This window comes from Pristiophorus japonicus, chromosome X (genome assembly GCF_044704955.1).
Source record: "Pristiophorus japonicus isolate sPriJap1 chromosome X, sPriJap1.hap1, whole genome shotgun sequence".
NCBI classification, from domain to species: domain Eukaryota; kingdom Metazoa; phylum Chordata; class Chondrichthyes; family Pristiophoridae; genus Pristiophorus; species Pristiophorus japonicus.
In genome coordinates this window covers 10,696,046-10,718,316 of record NC_092010.1, presented here as the reverse complement: position 1 = coordinate 10,718,316, position 22,271 = coordinate 10,696,046, and the positions used below count along the sequence as shown (strand labels likewise).

The 22,271-nt window shown below is 44.9% G+C and overlaps 1 protein-coding gene across 4 annotated transcripts in view; it reads left to right on the top strand.

Moving 5' to 3' along the window:
* The window catches only part of LOC139241030 (SPRY domain-containing protein 3-like), a 313,798-nt gene that overhangs the window by 109,849 nt on the left and 181,678 nt on the right, over positions 1-22,271 (top strand). For all 4 annotated transcript variants that reach the window (XM_070869751.1, XM_070869752.1, XM_070869748.1 and 1 more), the window contains exon 7: positions 20,405-20,554. In XM_070869751.1, coding sequence (XP_070725852.1) covers positions 20,405-20,554 — 150 coding nt within the window. The remainder of the gene's footprint in view (positions 1-20,404; positions 20,555-22,271) is intronic.

The following is a 22,271-nucleotide window of genomic DNA, read 5'->3' as shown; positions in this document are numbered from 1 at the left end:
GCGCTGGCTGTACACAAGAATCATTCATAACAGCAGGCAGCATGAAGTTAACGTGCTGCCTGCATCCAAATGAAAGGGCGTGGGTTAATCACGCACTGCAATCCCCACGCCCGTTTTCGGGGGCTAGCCAATTTAACCACCCATCTGTTTTTCTCTACATCAATGATTTGGATATAGGCCTAGAGAAAGGGTATCAATCTCATTTTATGTTGTGGGCCGGTTCAGATTTCTCAGCAAAAGTTAATAAAATAGAAATGGATAATAAAACGTATTGGTACTTGCATTTGGAACTTTTTCCTACATTGCAACAATGATGACACTTTTATTTCATCATTTGTTAAGTGCTCTGGGATGTCCTGAGGTTGTGTAAGGCGCTATGTATACTGCTATTTATTGCTACTGCCGTTCCCCCATTCCTGGCACCTCTTTGCATGAACCATTGCATCGATATTTGGAGCAAACTGGGCTGTGGCCATCTTCACTACTAAGTTCAGGCTTGTGTCACAAAGTTGAGAAAACTACTAAACTACTGGTTTGGGTTAGTACTTGCAATTTGGCCTTCAGTTTTGCCACTTCAGCTTTCTTGCCTGCCATTGCAGGCTCCCCATCTGTGGCCACACGCCCAGCTCTTGTCCAGTCCGCATCCAATTTGTCCAGCGTTCCCACCGAGCTGTTGAAGAGGTCATTTGTTGCTGTTGTGTCTCTTATCGGCACCAATTCTGCAAGCTCCTCTGTTCTGCACATGATATCAACACCATGAATGAGTACTGCTAGCTGTACCATATCAGTGCTTTGATTAATTGCAATTTAGAAAGCTGCAAAGAACTTTGCTTTGTCCATGAGTTGATAGAAGTGTTCAAAATCATGAAGGGTTTTAATTTAAAAAATAAGGTGAAACTTTTTCCAGTGGCTGAAGGGTCGGTAACCATTGGAAACAGATTTAAGGTCATTGGCAAAACAGCCAGATGTGATATGAGGAGAAAAAAATTACGCAATGAATTGTGATCTGGAACAGATTCAATAATAACCTTCAAAAGGAATTGGATAAACACTTGAAGGGGGAAAATTTGCAGGGTTATGGGGAAAGAACGGGAGAGTGGGAAATATTGGATTGCTTTCAAAGAGCTGGCACAGACATGATGGCCTCCTCTGATTTACTATATGGAAGAGCAGAGAGATTTGGGGATTGGAGAGGAATTTCCCAGAGTTGTTCCAAAACTGGTGTCCAGTTTTTTCTGCGCCCAGGAGATTGCGTGACTGTGTAGTGGGAGAGATGGGGTGGATTGTGTGCAGAAGTTGCACCATGCCAAGATGGGACCAGCTTGATGGATTAGCTGGATTTAACTTGTCCTTTTTTTTGTATGTTTGTGTGTTCACGTATTAACCTACTTCCCCTTACTGCTGACTCCCCAACTAGAGGCAATAGTTGTTACCTATTCTTGTCGCAATATTATACTGTTTTTAAAAAAAAAAACATACTTCTAATTCTCAGGTTTATTCTGTTTTCTTTTTAATATCCACATTATTAGAATAGCTTCTATTCTTCACAACTTCTTGCCTTGCAACTTATATTGTCTTTAATGTAGAAAAACATCACCAGCTTTAGGGTGTATTGTCATCATATTGAACATTGAGATACAAGTTTCCAACACTGCAGGTCTTGACTCCCTGAGTGCACTCCCATGGGAGAACGACTAGGATTGGTGCACTGCCATGGGAGAACGACTAGGATTGGTGCTCTGCCATGGGAGAATGACTAGGATTTACTCATTGCTCTGCTGCTTAGTTTTCCAGGACTTGTGTCCAATTGCTGATCTTTTCCACCATGATGGATCGATGGATAATATGGCAGGTGGACAGCAGATGCAGGAAGACGGAACAAAAGTTGATATCCTGCATGAAGGAGGCAAAAATTTCAGTTGCTGCGAAATAGATGTTCCATGGACATTCCAAGCAGTGCAGTCGATTCTTCGGACTTTGAATAAGAACGTGGCATTTAATTTCAGACCTTGCCTTGCACACAGTGTTCTTTGGCAGTTTGTAGCCCTGCGTAGAATTTTACTGACCTGATCTTCACAGAATTACATGAAGACCTTTGGGAAGGAGCTGTGTCTTTGTCAGCTTTTGCCTCTGGAGACTATGCCCTGGTTCCTGACTGCACTGATTCATGGCATGCTATTCGAGATTTGGTCAACATTAGCATCAGTGGTCCTTTACGCTTAGGAAACTGGGTCACGTCCAGTTAGGTAATGCACGTATGGATGACTTAGTGAAAAATAAAAATGGGTTAATTTGAGCAATTTTAGTCCACTCGGCAGGTCACATTTGTGTAAGGGACATTATGACCAGCACTGAAATGTCCTTTTATTCTCTAGATGACTGAAGTGAGCAGCATGTCTAGAAGCATAGTGATAAGGTTTGGTAAGGCACTGAACTCGGTGAACACAGGAAAAATGATTTCATGCACTGGAGCTCATAATACGGTTCTGAACCACTTGGTCCTGGACATCTGCCTCCTGTTGGCATCCGTGCCAGCCTGCAAGGACAGACACTGGCAGGCTGATGGCCCTCAACAAAGCTTTGCTAAGTAATCCTAGTGTAATGTATCTTAATATTTGGTGATTGCTCAAAGCATTGATTGTGGTGTTAGAGCGGGATATGGTGGGTGGAACGGTTAAAGAAGGAATATTGCAATCCTATTGCGTAATGACTTCATGCAGAAACCTGGTGTCATTCAAATGTGTGTTGATTTTATGGGATTTTATGGGATTTAATGTTGCAGGGTGGTTCCATGAGTCAGCAGGAAGAAAAGGGTCATGCGTAGGTTTTTACTGCACCTGGTTGTTCATTTGCTATTTTACAGTTGAAAGAAATTAAGAATTTTAAAAAGGTCTGTGTATAACCAAACATGTTGTGCAGCTTTTTTGGGGACTGGGGAACAGGAATCTTGCCCTGCTTAGGTGAGGGACTTCAGTGCTGGAGAAAATAATACTTTTTTCATTTTAACTCCCAAAAGCACTCTTGTTGCTTCTCGACCTGAGATTAGTAATTCAGTGCCCTTGTGTGCTGGATTATGGCTGATGTTGTACTATGGGCCATTCTACATCTCATTTCATGCGAATCCCTGGCAGTGAGTGAAAAGGAGACTTTCATCCAGTGTGGCCTGGATTTGAAGCTGGCTGCAGTCAGGGCCTGGTGAGCATTGGCTTTGAGAAGTGCAGAATTTTGGTGGTGGTTCGGCCCACCAGTTGATACCCGTCCTGACATACTGCTTATCAAAACTGGCTGAGGCACGCTTGTGGGAATGCAGAGGTTTGAGCTGGGAATGAGCTGGTTTCCTGATTTATCTGATATTTCCAAATGAACTGATGGATGTCATAACTGAGGTATAGCACAATAATGGCCCTTTGTGTGTCATACCTGATTTTCACAACCTGCTCATGTTTAGCAACAGTAAATGAGAGGTGACGTTTCAGCTTTTTTTGTTTTAAAAAGCAACTGAAATTTAAAAATGACAAATGACAGAATTGTTCAAAATAAATTCCACAATGGCTTAAAGTCTGACATTGTTGAACTCGATGTTGAGTCCAGAAGGCTGTAAAGTGCCTAAGAGTGCCTAAATTCCTGGGACATTGGAACCGGTTCTGGGGGAGGTGGGACCAGTACAAACCGCACGGTCTGCACCTGGACAGGACCGGAACTAGTGTCCTAGAGGGAGTGTATGCTAGTGCTGTTGGGGAGGGGTTAAACTAACATGGCAAGGGGATGGGAATCTATGCAGGGAGTCAGAGGGAAGTAAAATGGGGGCAGAAGCCAAAGGAAGGAGAACCACAAGAGTGGAGGGCAGAGGAATCAAGGGCAAAAATCAAAAAGGGGCCACATTACAACATAATTCTAAAAGGACAAAGAGTGTTAAAAAAACAAGCCTGAAAGCTCTGTGTCTCAATGCGAGGAGCATTCGTAATAAGGTGGACGAATTAACTGCGCAGATAACGGTAAATGGATATGATGTAATTGGGATTACGGAGACATAGCTCCAGGGTGACCAAGGCTGGGAACTCAACATCCAAGGGTATTCAATATTCAGGAAGGACAGACAGGAAGGAAAAGGAGGTGGGGTAGCGTTACTGGTTAAAGAGGAGATCAACACAATAGTAAGGAAGAACATTAGTGTGGATGATGTGGAATCTATATGGGTAGAGCTGCGAAACACCAAAGAGCAGAAAACGTTAGAGGGAGTTGTGTACAGACCACCAAACAGTAGTAGGGAGGTTGGAGATGGCATCAAACAGTAAATTAGGGATGCGTGCAATAAGGGTACAGTGGTTATCATGGGTGACTTTAATCTACATATTGATTGGGCTAACCAAACTGGTAACAATATGGTGGAGGAGGATTTCCTGGAGTGTATAAGAGATGGTTTTCTAGACCAATATGTCGAGGAACCAACTAGAGAGCAGGCCATCCTAGACTGGGTCTTGTTGTAACGAGAGAGGATTAATTAGCAATCTTGTTGTGCGGGGCCCCTTGGGGAAGAGTGACCATAAGATGGTAGAATTCTTCATTAAGATGGAGAGTGACACAGTTAATTCAGAGACTAGGGTCCTGAACTTAAAGAAAGGAAACTTTGACGGTATGAGACGTGAATTGGCTAGGATAGACTGGAGAATGATACTTAAAGGGTTGATGGTGGATAGGCAATGGCAGACATTAAATATCACCTGGATGAACTACAACAATTGTACATCCCTGTGTGGCGTAAGACTAAAAAAGGGAAGGTGGCTCAACCGTGGCTAACAAGGGAAATTAGGGAAAGTGTTAAATCCAAGGAAGAGGCATATAAATTGGCCAGAAAAAGCAGCAAACCAAAGGACTGGGAGAAATTTAGAATTCAGCAGAGGAGTACTAAGGGTTTAATTAGGAGGTGGAAAACAGAGTATGAGAGTAAGCTTGCAGGGAACATAAAAACTGACTGCAAAAGCTTCTATAGATATGTGAAGAGAAAAAGATTAGTGAAGACTAATGTAGGTCCCTTGCAGTCAATCAGGTGAATTCATAATGGGGAACAAGGAAATGGCAGACCATTTGAACAAATACTTTGTGTCTTCCTTCGTGAAGACAGAACCAAATAACCTTTAGGAAATAATAGGGGACCAAGGGTCTAGTGAGAAGGAGGAACTGAGGGAAATCCTTATGAGGCGGGAAATTGATGAGATTGAAGGCCGATAAATCTCCAGGGCCGGATAGTCTGCATCCCAGAGTACTTAAGGAAGTGGCCCTAGAAATAGTGGATGCATTGATGGTCATTTTCCAACATTCCATGGACTCTGGTTCAGTTTCTATCGATTGGAGGGTAGCTAATGTAACCCCACTTTTTAAAAAAGGAGGGAGAGAAAACAGGGAATTATAGATCGGTTAGCTTGACATCAGTGGTGGGAAAAATACTGGAATCAATTATTAAAGATGTAATAGCAGCGCATTTGGAAAGCAGTGACAGGATCGGTCCAAGTCAACATGGATTTATGAAAGGGAAATCATGCTTGACAAATCTTCTAGAATTTTTTTGAGGATGTAACTAGCAGAGTGGATAAGGGAGAACCAGTGGATGTGGTGTATTTGGACTTTCAAAAGGCTTTTGACAAGGTCCCACACAAGAGATTGGTGTGCAAAATTAAAGCACGTGGTATTGGGGGTAATGTACTGACGTGGATAGAGAACTGGTTGGCAGACAGGAAGCAAAGAGTGGGAATAAACGGGTCCTTTTCAGAATGGCAGGCAGTGGCTAGTGGGGTGCCGCGGGGTTCAGTGATGGGACCCCAGCTATTTACAATATACATTAATGATTTAGACGAAGGAATTGAATGTAATATCTCCAAGTTTTCAGATGACACTAAGCTGGGTGGCAGTGTGAACTGTGAGGAGGACGCTAAGAGGCTGCAGGGTGACTTGGACAGGTTAGGTGAGTGGGCAAATGCATTGCAGATGCAGTATAATGTGGATAAATGTGAGGTTATCCACTTTGGGGGCAAAAACAGGAAGGCAGATTATCTGAATGGTGACAGATTAGTAAAAGGGGAGGTGCAACGAGACCTGGGTGACATGGTTCATCAGTCATTGAAGGTCGGCATGCAGGTACAGCAGGCGGTGAAGAAGGCAAATGGTATGTTGGCCTTCATAGCTAGGGGATTTGAGTATAGGAGCAGGGAGGTCCTACTGCAATTGTACAGGGCCTTGGTGAGACCACACCTTGAGTATTGTGTGCAGTTTTGGTCTCCTAATCTGAGGAAGGACGTGCTTGCTATTGAGGGAGTGCAGCGAAGGTTCACCAGACTGATTCCCGGGATGGCAGGACTGATATATGAGGAAAGACTGGATCGGCTAGGCTTATACTCACTGGAGTTTAGAAGGATGAGAGAGGATCTCATAGAAACATATAAAATTCTGACCGGACCGGACAGGTTAGATGCAGGAAGAATGTTCCCGTTGCTGGGGAAGTCCAGAACCAGGGGTCACAGGGGTAAGCCATATAGGACCGAGATGAGGAGAAACTTTTTCATTGAGAATTGTGAACCTGTGGAATTCTCTGCCACACAGTTGTTGAGTCCAGTTCGTTGGACATATTCAAAAGGGAGTTAGATATGGCCCTTACGGCTAAAGGAATCAGGGGGTATGGAGAGAAAGCAGGGGTGAGGTACTGAGGTTGCATGATCATATTGAATGGCGGTGCAGGCTCGAAGGGCCGAATGGCCTACTCCTGCACCTATTTTCTATGTTTCTATGAGGTGCTGTTCCTCGAGCTTGCGTTGAGCTTCATTGGTACAATGTAGAAGGCTGAGAACGGAGAGATCAGAGTGGGAGTGGAGCGGAACATTAAAGTGACAGGCGACCGGAAGCTCAGGATCACGTTTGCGGACTGAACGGAGGTGTTCAGCAAAGCGGTCACCCAATCTACGTTTGATCCCCCCAATGTAGAGGAGACCACATCGTGAGCAGCGAATACAGTATACTAAATTACAAGAAGTACAAGTAAATCGTTGTTTCACCTGGAAGGAGTGTTTGGGGCTGTGGATGGTGGGAGGAGGTGAAAGGGCAGGTGTTGTATCTCCTGTACTTGCACGGGAAGGTGCCGTGGGAAAGGGATGTGGTGCTGGGGGTGACTGCGGAATGGACCAGGGTGTCATGGAGGGAGTGGTCCCTTCGGAATTCTGAAAGGGGAAAGGACGATGTGTTTGGTGGTGGCATTGCACTGAAGGTGGTGGAAATGGCAGAGGTTGATCCATTGAATGTGGAGGCTGGTGGGGTGGATGGTGAGAACAAGGGGAACCCTATCGTGGTTCTGGGAGGGACAGGAAGGGGTGAGAGCAAAAGTGCAGGAAACGGGACGGACACGGTTGAAGGCCCTGCTAACCACGGCGGAGGGGAATCCTTGGTTGGGGAAAAAGGAAGACATATCGGAAGCACCAGTACGGAAGGTGGCATCGTCAGAACAGATGTAATGTTGATGGAAAGCTGGGATAATGGGAAATAAATGTCTATATATTTAACAGTTTGAGATTGTGCAAGAAGAAGCAAAGCCTTAAACTTGGATTTAACTCCTTTACATATATGGAACAGGCTGCCCAGCGAGGCAGTGGAGCTGATTGTATCAGCACATTCAGCAAAGAGTTGGATAAGTACCTGGAGGAACATTTGGTCGAGGGGGTATGAGAGGGCTAGAGCACAGTGGACTGTCTGGGCCCACACATTCCTGGGTTCCAAGAAGATTTTTTAGAAGTCGAGAAACTGAGCAGGGTCCAAGGTGGCTGAAAACTCTACGAACACCAGTGGGGCAAAGGACAAGGGGCATTGCACAAATGGTTGGAGTCTAGAATGGATACGTGATAGGATGAGGCCATGATGGATTTATGGATGAGGATTTTAACATCAATGCGTTGGGAGATGGGGAGCTAGAGTAAGTCGGCGAGGACGGGGCGGGTGATGGGTCAGGAGACTTGGTGTGGGATAGGATATGGGTGGCAGAGTTTTGTGCAAGTTTGAATTTAAGGATGGTGGATGATGGAAAGTCAGGCAGGAGAGTGTATCCTGGTCGAATCTGAAGGTGACTAAAGCAGGTCTAAGGGTTTGAAGGGTGGAGGCAAGCAATGTTGTGGAGGTGAAATTGCTGCTGAATAGAATGTGGGGTTTAAAGGGCACCAGATTGTGGAGAATCTGGTTCAGACTGATTTGTGTGGCTTGGGAGGAGGATGGAGTCACTGGCGAAGGAGCTCATTTTGTTGGGGCCAAAGACGATGGCTTTGGCTTTTCCGGTGTTGAAGGAAGTTGTGACTTATCAAAGTGGATGTTGGGCAGGCAATCTTGATAGCATGGAGGCAGTTGTAGGGCATAGAGAAATGATGGCAAAGCAGAGCTTGTTATCATCAATGTACATGTGAAAGCTGATCCAATGCCTGTGAATAATGTCGCTGAGGGAATCTGTGGAGATAAGGAAGGGAAAGGGGCCGTGGAGTGACCTGACAGTGTGTGGAGAGAAGACAAGCCATCTCTCGCGATGCATTGACTGCGTTGAGATAGGTAAGAATGGAATAATACAAAGGCAGTTGGACGACACCAGAGAGACATTACAGGAAGATAGAAACATCGAAACATAGAAAATAGATGCAGGAGTAGGCCATTCGGCCCTTCAAGCCTGCACCACCATTCAATAAGATCATTGCTGATCATTCCCTCAGTACCCCTTTCCTGCTTTCTCTCCATAGCCCTTGATTCCCTTAGCCGTAAGGGCCATATCTTACTCCCTCTTGAATATATCCAATGGACTGGCCTCAACAACTCTCTGCGGCAGGGAATTCCACAGGTTAACAACTCTCTGAGTGAAGAAGTTTCTCCTCATCTCAGTCCTAAATGGCCTACCCCTTATCCTAAGACTGTGTCCCCTGGTTCTGGACTTCCCCAGCATCAGGAACATTCTTCCCGCATCTAACCTGTCCAGTCCCGTCAGAATCTTATAAATTTCTATGAGATCCCCTCCCGTTCTTCTAAACACCAGTGTATAAAGGCCCAGTTGATCCAGTCTCTCCTTATATGTCAGTCCTGCCATCCCGGGAATCAGTCTGGTGAACCTTTGCTGCGCTCCCTCAATAGCAAGACCGTCCTTCCTCAGATCAGGAGACCAGAACTGAACACAATATTCCAGGTGAGGCCTCACCAAGGCCCTATACAACTGCAGTAGGACCTCCCTGCTCCTATACTCAAATCCCCTAGCTATGAAGGCCAACATACCATTTGCCGCCTTCACCGCCTGCTGTACGTGTATGCCAACTTTCAATGACTGATGTACCATGACACCCAGGTCTCAATGCACCTCCCCTTTTCCTAATCTGTCGCCATTCAGATAATATTCTGCCTTCGTGTTTTTGCCCCCAAAGTGGATAATCTTTCATTTATCCACATTATACTGCATCTGCCATGTATTTGCCCACTCACCTAACCTGTCCAAGTCACCCTGCAGCCTCTTAGCGTCCCCCTCACAGCATGGTGAGGTCGATACTATTGAGAGCTTCTCAAAGGTCGAGGAGAGATAATGTGCCTTTCATGACTTTAGCAAGGACCAAACTTGCAATTTTGTTTATGGAAAAACACACAATCAGATTGAATGAAAAGTTATCACCTACTTGCTGTCAAATAATTGTTGCATGGGTTGTTCTATAAACAATGGGGTAAATCGGGGGGTCCACGGTTTTGTCTGTGGGCTGTGTAGGTATGCACCATGAAGCATCAGGTGCTACACCTAATCCTGACCCATCACCCCAGCCCTCGCCGACTTACTCTAGCTCCCCATCTCCCAACGCATTGATCAAATCCTCATCCATAAATCCCTCCATGACCTCATCCTATCAGGTCTCCATTCTAGACTCCAACCGTTTAGCTCCGTGTTCTCATTCATTTGTATATATTTCAAGCTGTTAATACTAAGGTTTTGGATGTTTCTAATTTAGGATTTCTCTGCCAATGAGGCAACAGTGCTCAGATCAGCTCTTTCCGAACCTTCAGGCTCAAAAATTCAAATATTGAAATGAATGCAAGGATTAACAGGAGCGAATTGCCTTTGCTTCGAGGGCTACAGTTTTCAACAGACACATTATTTGTAAATGGATCACATTCTGTCTGTGATACTGGTTTGCTTTCCATGCACTTGCTCCTCAGAAATATGATCAGAGTATTTTAACCAAAGCGTTAAATTGTTTTATTTTGTGCAGTGTCTACATGTACTTTTGCTTGTTTTAATGTACAAACAACCTAACTATTCACATGCACTGACCTTTTGGCTGACTAGTATGGACTTACGAGGAGCAGTATGATTCATCTGCAAAGTTTCTGTTGAAACAGCCAGAGACCACAATGGCATTGAAAAACACAGTTTCATGCTAGAAAGCTGTACCAAGTTAGGAGGGACAATAAATAGTGCAGATGGGAACAGGAAGTTAAAAGGGGACGCAGACAGATTAAGTGAGTGGGCGAAACTATGGCAAACGGAGTTCAATGTGATTAGTGTAGGGTCATCCATCCGCTTCGGACCTAAGTATTTTCTAAATTATGAGAAACTAGGGAGAGTAGAGAAGCAAAGAGATTTGTGAGTCCAAGTACCCAAATCATTAAAAGCCCGCAGACAGGTGCAAAAAGCAATTGAAAAGGCCAATAGAATGTTGGCCTTTATCTCTGGGGTTGGGTTACAAAGGCGCAGTTTATGCTTCAGTTGTACAGAGTCTTGGTCAGACCCCATCAGTGTTCAGTTTTGGGCCCCGCACCTCAGGAAGGATATATTGACCATGGAGGAGGTACAAAGCAGATTTACCAGAATGATACTGGGGCTTAGAGGGTTAAATTTATCAGGGTAGGTTGCATAAAACTTGGTTTGTATTCTCTTGAGTATAAAAGATTGAGGGGTAATCTGATCGAGGTGTTTAAATTATTAAAAGGATTTGATAGGGTAGATATGGATAACGCTTGTTTGGTAAGGGTATTAAGGGACATGGTGCAAAAGCGGCAAAATGGAGTTAAGGTGCCAATCCGTCATGATTTAATTGAATGGCGGAGCACGCCCGAAGGGCTGAATGGCCTATTCCTATTCCTAATATCCTTATGGTTCACCTCCACATTAGACTTTCTATATTCCTTTTCATTTTTGTCAGTATTGCCATTATTCTCTAGAGTTCCTGTTGGCTGAGTGAAAAATTAGTTCCTGAATCATTTGTTCTCTGTATTGATCCTAAAGAGAACCAACCTCGTGGATCTAAACGAATGGTCTGATCATCATCATAGGCAGTCCCTCGTATCGAGGGTGATTTGCTTCCACGCCAAAAAGCGATGAGTTCACAGATGTTTCAATGAAGGACCTAATATTCCGGATCCTGAACTACATCCTGAAGGGTGGAAGATGCCTGTGGGTGGATTTTTTTAACGTGGGGTGACCGTTGCACACCAGCCACCACACGGGCTTGACCGAGCTCGGTCTTGGTCCAGTGGCAAGGATTAACCAAGACGACTGGAGACTTGCTCTGCTGCATGGACCTAGTGTGCACACATATTGCAGTGTAGGCTGGGCCCGTGCTGCCCCTGAGCCCTCGCCTCTTTTGGACCCCGAACTCGCGCCTCTCCTGGGCCCCGATCACATTGCTCCACGATCACTTGTCGCTCCTGCTGTACCTGCCCACGCTCCAATCAGCGACCTGGACCTTGGTTACATCCAATCCAGTCGCCCTCTTCACAGCCGTCGCTCTCTAGCATGCGCTGTACCTGATACAGCATAGAGATCCCACAAATGTCCAATTGATGACGTCACTTTGTGAAACTGCAGTTGCTACTTTGGAATCCTTACCATACCAAGTGAAAGTATTTGCCGTGAGCTGAGCTGGTGATTTTTGTTACGTGTTAAGGTACAGGTTGAACCTCGGGACCTGGCCTGTTCTGGATAAGGGATTTTTCCGGACGAGGGGTGGTCACATTAAATTGGTTGGTGCAGGTACTGAGCAAGGGGGATATTGGTGCTCGCTGACTTGGGGCTGGGAGTGCGGCAGAGAGATCAATTTGGCGGGGGGGTTGGAGGGAGAATGGATCGCGGGGTCAGGCCAGCGGTTGCAGGAGTCGACAGCGAGGAAGGACTTCAATTTGTTCATAACATAAGAACATAAGAAATAGAAACAGGAATAGGCCATACGGCCCCTCGAGCCTGCTCCGCCATTCAATAAGATCATGGCTGATCTGATCATAGACTCAGCTCCACTTCCCCGTCCGCTCCCTATAACTCCTTATTTCCTTATCGCTTAAGAAACTGTCTATTTCTGTCTTAAATGTATTCAATGACCCAGCTTCCACAGCTCTCTGAGGCAGCGAATTCCACAGATTTACAACCCTCAGAGAAGAAATTCCTCCTCATCTCAGTTTTAAATGGGCGGCCCCTTATTCTAAGATCATGCCCCCTAGTTCTAGTCTCCCCTATCAGTGGAAACATCCTCTCTGTATCCACCTTGTCAAGCCCCCTCATAATCTTATATGTTTCGATAAGATCACCTTTTTCTTCTGAATTCCAATGAGTAGAGGCCCAACCTACTCAACCTTTCCTCATAAGTCAACAACCTCATCCCCGGAATCAACCGAGTGAACCTTCTCTGAACTGCCTCCAAAGCAAGTATATCCTTTCGTAAATATGGAAACCAAAACTGCAGTATTCCAGGTGTGGCCTCACCAATACCCTGTATAACTGGAGCAAGACTTCCCTGCTTTTATACGCCATCCCCCTTTGCAATAAAGGCCAAGATACCATTGGCCTTTCTGATCACTTGCTGTACCTCCATACTATACTTTTGGAGGGTCCATGCTGCTATTTCTGCCTGTTACTGTCTGGGTGAATACTCAATAGAGTTCAGGCTAGCAAAGGAACCTGGTTTATGTAACCTTTCCTTTTCTTAAGTTCCCTTTATGTGGAACTTGAATTTAATATGAGCAAGCAAATGTCAGAGCTTTTTGAACCCGTGAGGTCCATCGACCCTCATTTTGGCACAGAGGGTTAGGAAACCACATATAATAGTGATCAACTCATCTTGTCTTAAACAGATAGGACTGTTCTCAAAGTACATCCATACTTTATATCAAAGATTGTTTGAATTTGGCTCTTTTAAGGAAATGACATTGCTGGTGTCATCATCATAGGCAGTCCCTTGGAATCAAGGAAGACTTGCTTCCATTCTTAAAATGAGTTCTTTGGTTCTCATATTGGACTGTTCAGCCACCTCAACCCCTGTTACAGGTGGGACAGACAGTAGTTGAGGGAAGGGGTGGGTGGGACTGGTTTGCCGCATGCTCTTTCCGCTGCCTGCGCTTGATTTCTGCACGCTCTCGGCGACGTTGCTGATGTACTGTTCTAGTCGCCACAGTGCAGCTATTGAGAGGATACAGGCAGGAGCAACCAGAATGATTGATGGGATGAGAGGATTTTATTATGAGGAGCGAGTTATTTAAATTGGGCATGTTCTCGATGGAAGAGATGTGCACTTGAAGGATGAGGGTGGCCATACTGTGGGCAGGTACCTTTTTATCTGCAGGAACGTGAGCTCGAATAGCACATGTTTTCTTGTAGAATCATAAAAAATAAATGAAAAATAAACGTGACCCGTCAACTTGGATTCATGTCTTTTAATAGAGCGTGAAACTATTCTAACCTGGAAGCTTTTATTCTTGAAGTAAAGGTTGTAAGGCTAACGGAAGATTCGAGCTTGCCAGACCTGTAGTTTGCCTGCACAATGTGGCTTTCATTATACCTAGGACTGTATCAAACAGGGTACACGGCCTTCTTTTGATATGTTGCGTAGTTCCTTTTGGCTGCAGTGTTATGGAAACATTTTAAAAAGCAATGAAGTTAATAATTTCAGAATCTATGTGCAGAAAGCGTTTGGCCAGCATAACACTAATCATGTATGCTCAAGTGTTAACCCATTGTCCTCGCCAGAAAATCTGTTCCGATGGTGCCCATTTCTTTCGGCGATCAGAAAGTTTCTTGCTAAGGGAGGAAATGGGTTGATGCAAGTGGTTCTTTGCGAGCTGTTACTTTAAAGGAGACAATTATCTCTTTTTCATTGAATCGTAGAATGTTTGAGCATAAAACAGGCCCTTAGAAACACCAAGTCTGTGCCAGTGTTTCTTTCACGTGAGCCACCCAGTCTAATCCCACTCTCCTCCTCACTCCCCATACCCTTTAATATCCCACCCAGTCTAATCCCACTCTCCCCCTCACTCCCTGTACCCTTTAATATCCCACCCAGTCTAATCCCACTCTTCCCCCCCCCCCCCCTCACTCCCCATACCCTTTAATATCCCACCCAGTCTAATCCCACTCTCCCCCTCACTCCCCATACCCTTTAATATCCCACCCAGTCTAATCCCACTCTTCCCCCCCCCCCCTCTCACTCCCTGTACCCTTTAATATCCCACCCAGTCTAATCCCACTCTTCCCCCCTCGCTCCCCATACCCTTTAATATCCCACTCTCCCCCTCACTCCCCATACCCTTTAATATCCCACTCAGTCTAATCCCACTCTCCTGCTTGCTCCCCATAAAGTTTGGTATTTTATAGATTAAATTGGGAGTGTAGTGGGGCATGAGCTTGTTGCAACTTAAGGTGCAGGTATGTCACTCTCTCCATCACTTGTAGGGAAAAACAATTGCACAAAAATGCATTATTATGCATTGGTGGATCTAGAAATCAATGCGGGAAATGTGAGCACCAAAGGCACAAGATTTCATTTCTAGGGGATCTCAGTGCACAACCCCCCTCACAAAGGATACTTTGATTTTTAACATTTTTTGGTATATTTTCCAGTATTTTGAACTGTACATTCAGCTTTTGAAGTCAGAAATAACGCGCTGGAAGGGTTACAGATATTAAGGTAGTTGTTACAAGTTATAATTGACTCTTAATTTATATACATCTGACGTATATGGAGGCTGCTTCAATTTAAATTTTCAACAGTGATTTTTGCTGTGGAAGGGTTTCAAATGATATGACCAAAGGTGGGTCAATGAAGTTGAGACACAAATCAGCAATGAGTGGCAGAACAGGCTTGAGGGGCTGAATGGCCTACTCCTGTTCCTATGTTCCGACTAGAAAATAACACGCTGCATATAACACAGCAGAGTGCTTCTAATAATATAGGAATGATTTACCCACATTCGTGTAGTGCTATTCCTTTAACAAAGAGGAATGTCTCAAGGCATTTCACAGAGACATGTTTGGGAGGAGGGCACCGAGCCATTAAAAATTGATTGGGAAGGATGAGTTGAGGAACTTTTTAAAAGGACGAGAGTGGATGGATGGGTTTAGGGAGGGAATTCTAAATTTCATAACCTCAAAGACTGGCAAAGGGACGTTTTGGACAATTGAAGACTACAAACTGCCCAAGTCATTCGCACTGAACAATGCTCCAGGACAATGTTGTGGAGCGCTCTGGAGGTCCCATGCAGCTGGCTTCCTATTCCGGTACACCGACGAGCCTTTTTATAGTCTGAATCCGATATGGGTTGGTCTACAAGTGGCGGAGCTGTTTGTTTCAGTTGAGCAGAGCTGCAAATGTTACCGGGTTTGCTGGTACGCAGGTATGTCGTGCAAAAATTGCCAGTTTTTGACACTGTTCTGAAGTGTAATGAATTCCTTTGGTACGTCTAACTTGCCTATGAATTTTTGTTGAGAATTCTGAGATGTTATCAGAATGCAATGTGATATGAAAAGTATATCTTGAGGTGGTCACCTTGTGACGGTAGCTGTTTGTGTTACTGTTGGAAATCTGCTGCATTTTGGTACTTTGTGATGACAATGTCTCAGTTACAGCCAGTTGTAGCGGATGAAAATGTGTGAGCCATAATATGCTAATGTTAGATTACGTGATGGTCCAATTATTTTTTTTAAATGTCCTTCTGGATTCAGGGGGCTCAATATTCAGACCAGCAGCGTGGCTCCAGTAGTGGGGCCAAACTGACCTGGCGACTTTAATAGTTCAACCTGAGCAAGAAGGTTTGTAAGAGGTGAGGAGCTGCCATAATCTACCGTCTGCTCAGTTGTCATGTGCATCATCATCATCATCAGAGGCAGTTCCTCGGAATCGAGGAAGACTTGCTTCCACTCTTAGCATGAGTTCTTTGATGGCTGAATAGTCCAATACAAGAGCCACAGACTCTGTCACAGGTGGGACAGACAATGGTTGAGGGTAAGGGTGAGTGGGACAGGTTTGCCGCACGCTCTTTCCGCTGCCTGCGCTTGATTCCTGCATGCTCTCAGCGATGAGACTCGAGGTGCTCAGCGCCCTCTCTGATGCACTTCCTCCACTTAGGGCGGCCTTGGGCCAGGGACTCCCAGGTGTCAGTGGGGATATTGTACTTCATCAGGAAGGCTTTGAGGGTGTCCTTGTAGCGTTTCCGCTGCCCACCTTTGGCTTGTTTGCCGTGAAGGAGTCCCGAATAGAGTGTTTGCTTTGGGAGTCTCGTGTCTGGCATGCGATCTATGTGGCTTGCCCAGCGGAGCTGATCAAGTGTGGTCAGTGCTTCAATGCTGGGGATGTTGGTCTGAATGAGGACGCTAATGTTGGTGCGTCTGTCCTCCCAGGGGATTTGTAGGATCTTGCGGAGACATTGTTGGTGGTAATTTCTCCAGCGACTTGAGGTGTCTACTGTACATGGTCCATGTCTCTGAGCCATACAGGAGGGCGGGTTTTACTACAGCCCTGTAGACCATGAGCTTGGTGGCAGTTTTGAGGGCCTGGTCTTCAAACAATCTTTTCCTCAGGCGGCCGAAGGCTGCACTGGCGCACTGGAGGAGGTGTTGGATCTCGTCGATTCCTGTTCTTGTTGATAAGAGACTCCAGAGATAGGGGAAATGGTCCACGGTGCATTAAACTGATAACGTCATGAAATCTCCTACTAAAGCCTCCCAAGTAGCTGTGTTGGTAAATGACCCTCGCAGTGAGATACTGAGCCACACAGTGCAGAATAGGCTCAGGCATCATCCCCAGTCTCTGCTGAGTTAGTTGATCAGGAAGGATAGAATAAAAGGAAAAGGAGGTGGGGTAGCATTGCTGGTTAAAGAGGAGATTAATGCAATAGTTAGGAAAGACATTAGCTTGGATGATGTGGAATCTATATGGGGAGAGCTGCAGAACACTAAAGGGCAAAAATCGTTAGTGGGAGTTGTGTACAGATCTCCAAACAGTAGTAGTGATGTTGGGGAGGGCATCAAACAGGAAATTAGGAGTGCATGCAATAAAGGTGCAGCAGTTATAATGGGTGACTTTAATATGCACATAGATTGGGCTAGCCAAACTGGAAGCAATACGGTGGAGGAGGATTTCCTGGAGTGCATAAGGGATGGTTTTCTAGACCAATATGTCGAGGAACCAACTTGGGGGGAGGCCATCTTAGACTGGGTGTTGCATAATGAGAGAGGATTAATTAGCAATCTCATTGTGCGAGGCCCCTTGGGGAAGAGTAACCATAATATGGTGGAATTCTACATTAGGATGGAGAATGAAACAGTTAATTCAGAGACCATGGTCCAGAACTTAAAGAAGGGTAACTTTGAAGGTATGAGGCATGAATTGGCTAAGATAGATTGGCTAATGCTACTTAAGGGGTTGACTGTGGATGGGCAATGGCAGACATTTAGAGACCGCATGGATGAATTACAACAATTGTACATTCCTGTCTGGCGTAAAAATAAAAAAGGGAAGGTGGCTCAACCGTGGCTATCAAGGGAAATCAGGGATAGTATTAAAGCCAAGGAAATGGCATACAAATTGGCCAGAAATAGCAGCGAACCTGGGGACTGGGAGAAATTTAGAACTCAGCAGAGGAGGACAAAGGGTTTGATTAGGGCAGGGAAAATGGAGTACGAGAAGAAGCTTGCAGGGAACATTAAGGCGGATTACAAAAGTTTCTACAGATATGTAAAGAGAAAAAGGTTAGTAAAGACAAACGTAGGTCCCCTGCAGTCAGAATCAGGGGAAGTCATAACGGGGAACAAAGAAATGGCAGACCAATTGAACAAGTACTTTGGTTCGGTATTCACTAAGGAGGACACAAACAACCTTCCGGATATAAAAGGGGTCAGAGAGTCTAGTAAGGAGGAGGAACTGAGGGAAATCTTTATTAGTCGGGAAATTGTGTTGGGGAAATTGATGGGATTGAAGGCCGATAAATCCCCAGGGCCTGATGGACTGCATCCCAGAGTACTTAAGGAGGTGGCCTTGGAAATAGCGGATGCATTGACAGTCATTTTCCAACATTCCATTGACTCTGGATCAGTTCCTATCGAGTGGAGGGTAGCCAATGTAACCCCACTTTTTAAAAAAGGAGGGAGAGAGAAAGCAGGGAATTATAGACCGGTCAGCCTGACCTCAGTAGTGGGTAAAATGATGGAATCAATTATTAAGGATGTCATAGCAGCGCATTTGGAAAATGGTGACATGATAGGTCCAAGTCAGCATGGATTTGTGAAAGGGAGATCAAGCTTGACAAATCTTCTGGAATTTTTTGAGGATGTTTCCAATAAAGTGGACAAAGGAGTACCAGTTGATGTGGTATATTTGGACTTTCAGAAGGCTTTCGACAAGGTCCCACACAAGAGATTAATGTGCAAAGTTAAAGCACATGGGATTGAGGGTAGTGTGCTGACGTGGATTGAGAACTGGTTGTCAGACAGGAAGCAAAGAGTAGGAGTAAATGGGTACTTTTCGGAATGACAGGCAGTGACTAGTGGGGTACCGCAGGGTTCTGTGCTGGGGCCCCAGCTGTTTACATTGTACATTAATGATTTAGACGAGGGGATTAAATGTAGTATCTCCAAATTTGCGGATGACACTAAGTTGGGTGGCAGTGTGAGCTGCGAGGAGGATGCTATGAGGCTGCAGAGTGACTTGGATAGTTAGGTGAGTGGGCAAATGCGTGGCAGATGAAGTATAATGTGGATAAATGTGAGGTTATCCACTTTGGTGGTAAAAACAGAGAGACAGACTATTATCTGAATGGTGACAGATTAGGAAAAGGGAAGGTGCAACGAGACCTGGGTGTCATGGTACATCAGTCATTGAAGGTTGGCATGCAGGTACAGCAGGCGGTTAAGAAAGCAAATGGCATGTTGGCCTTCATAGCGAGGGGATTTGAGTACAGGGGCAGGGAGGTGTTGCTACAGTTGTACAGGGACTTGGTGAGGCCACACCTGGAGTATTGTGTACAGTTTTGGTCTCCTAACCTGAGGAAGGACATTCTTGCTATTGAGGGAGTGCAGCGAAGATTCACCAGACTGATTTCCGGGATGGTGGGACTGACCTATCAAGAAAGACTGGATCAACTGGGCTTGTATTCACTGGAGTTCAGAAGAGTGAGAGGGGACCTCATAGAAACGTTTAAAATTCTGACGGGTTTGGACAGGTTGGATGCAGGAAGAATGTTCCCAATGTTGGGGAAGTCCAGAACCAGGGGTCACAGTCTAAGGATAAGGGGTAAGCCATTTAGGACCGAGATGAGGAGAAATTTCTTCACCCAGAGAGTGGTGAACCTGTGGAATTCTCTACCACAGAAAGTAGTTGAGGCCAATTCACTAAATATATTCAAAAGGGAGTTAGATGAAGTCCTTACGACTCGGGGGATCAAGGGGTATGGCGTGAAAGCAGGAAGTGGGTACTGAAGTTTCATGTTCAGCCATGAACTCATTGAATGGCGGTGCAGGCTGGAAGGGCTGAATGGCCTGCTCCTGCACCTATTTTCTATGTTTCTATGTTTCTATCTCAACCAGGCTAGAAGTAGGGACCTGCAATAAGCCTCAGTTCCTCCAAGCGAGGGAGGGGAAACCTCAGTCTGGGTCCCTGCTCTTTATCACGATCCAGTGACCCTCTACTGGAAAGTGCAAGTGTGTAGCTATGCGGTGGGGACAGGATCATGTTTGTTGTAATGGGCTGCTAATGCTCACATTCTAGGCTCGGGTATGAAAAATAACTACTTTAATAAAATAGCAGAGAGCCGGTGGAGCTGTACCGCAGCAGAATTCAGTGCCTTCAGAAGAGGAAGGTAGAAAAGGAGATAAAATTGGGAAGGGGGGGAAAGGTGTGTTACTTAAAAGGGACATTGAGCACCTCGAGCCTGCTCCACCATTCAATGAGGTCATGGATGGCCTGCAACCTAACTCCATATACCTTTGGGCCCATATCCCTTAATATCTTTTTGTTTATAGGAACATTGGAACAGTAGGCCATTCTGTCAAAATAATACACAAATGGAGTCTGAATAGTTGTTTTTGGTTTGCTGAATGTCTGCTCAAGGTTAATTTTCCTTTTTCTTCCTCCCCTGCCCCCCTCTGACTTGTTTCTAGCTATTAGAATATGTCGGCAAAGGGAAGAGCATAATGGATGTCGGTCTGGCACAAGCAAGGCATCCCCTCAGCACCAGAAGCCATTACTTTGAAGTAGAGATAGTTGACCCGGGTGAAAAATGCTACATTGCCTTGGGACTGGCAAGAAAGGTAGGTGGCACCAAAAGTCCATTTTTGTAGTTTGATGACTATTTGTGCTAATCGAGTTTGTGCTGGGGAATGGAACAGCCAGCATCAACATCGAGTTTGGCCAGATCTGATCAAGCTCCCTTTACCCTGCCCCTATGAAGTGCCTCAACTACAACCTTAGAAAAGCAGCCCTCGGGCATCAATATAAATATTTTCCATATCCCACACCAGCTGTCCTCATTGCCTTTCTGACTGATGTTGCCAATTTAGCACAAAAGCATATTTTAAACTAATTCTGACTTCTAACCTAAAATTCTGCTAAACAAAAGTGAAATGAAATCGAAGACTCTGCCGCTGGATATTCAGTGTGTTAATCCCAGCCGCTTCACGTAGGTGGGCACATTGCAGTACATTTACTGAAGGAAACCTGGCCGTGTAGTGAGTACTGCTGTACTATTTAGTAGGTGGCTCTGGAGTAAACACAGATTACATTTCTGCCAATTATTTTAAAACTCTTAATTCAGCCTCTGCTCTCCAAAAGTACAATTTTAACAGCACCAAAGGTCTCATCTCATCTAATATTTCTTTCTGCACAGTACATCAACCTAGCTGTTTGAGGAACTGAATTTACAAAAGGCATTCCCTCTGTTGGATAAGATTCACTTTATGATGTCTCCGGGGTGAATGTGTGTTGCTTTCCATTGAATGTACCATATTGCTAGGTATTTCTTTCTTCAAAGTATTTTGTAAATGAAGAGGTTGGAATCCTTTCTCATATCTTTCTGTCTAAAGATGCTGCTGCAAAGTTTCAGTGGCCTTGTAAGAAAAATCCAATAATCCGTCTTCACCTACAGCAGTGTGTGGTTAGTTGGTGCAGGCACAGAAAGCATATTTACACTGTGGTCCTGGTAAAATAGTTCAGCCACGATTGACTCTCCTGGAATTTCAGGGTATATTGCAATCTCTGGTATGTAAATTGTTACTTTGGTTTTTACCAAAAACGAAATGCATTGGTGTATAAACCCCCTGGATTTTAGGACAGACAATGGCATGAAGGGAGAACATAGATCACTTTTTTTTTTAAACAGTCTCTCTACATGGAGAAATGATGCCAGTCAACACCAATCCATGAAACGTCAACTGCAGGGTGCATTTAAACTGATGGAAGCTTCTGGAATTTGATGGTGAATTAATTAAGTGGTCCTGAGTTTAAAGCCTGATTGGCTGACAGTGCAGTAAATTAAAGGGCATACTTGACCACTGGCCTTTTTTTGATTGATCAATCACTAAATAAGTGATTCACATTGTTTCTTCCTTTCAGCTAAGATGATACTTGCAGTTTGATGGTGGTGGGGCCTGTTATGTGTGGATGGGAGCTGCCCCTCTCTCCTCACTTGCTCGGATCCTACACTGCAGTTTAAAAAATCTGGTGCCTGAAAGCTGCTGCTTAGCTCAATCATGTCCTGTTAGCCAGCACTTTGTGTTCAGTACATTTTGACATGTCTTGGGTGCAGCACGCATGGGCCACAGTTCGAGTAGGGAGTACTCTACAGAGCGAGGTGGGAACAGACTAATGGCATGAAGGGAGAAGATAACAGCTAAATAAAGAATGTAAACATAACTGCAACTTTAACTACCATCTATAGTAAGAATGACAGCTCAGGAAAGTGCAGCGATGTGTGGTAACCTGCAGCTTGTGGGGATCTCGAGGAGCTGGTGTTGACTCAGTTAAAAACAT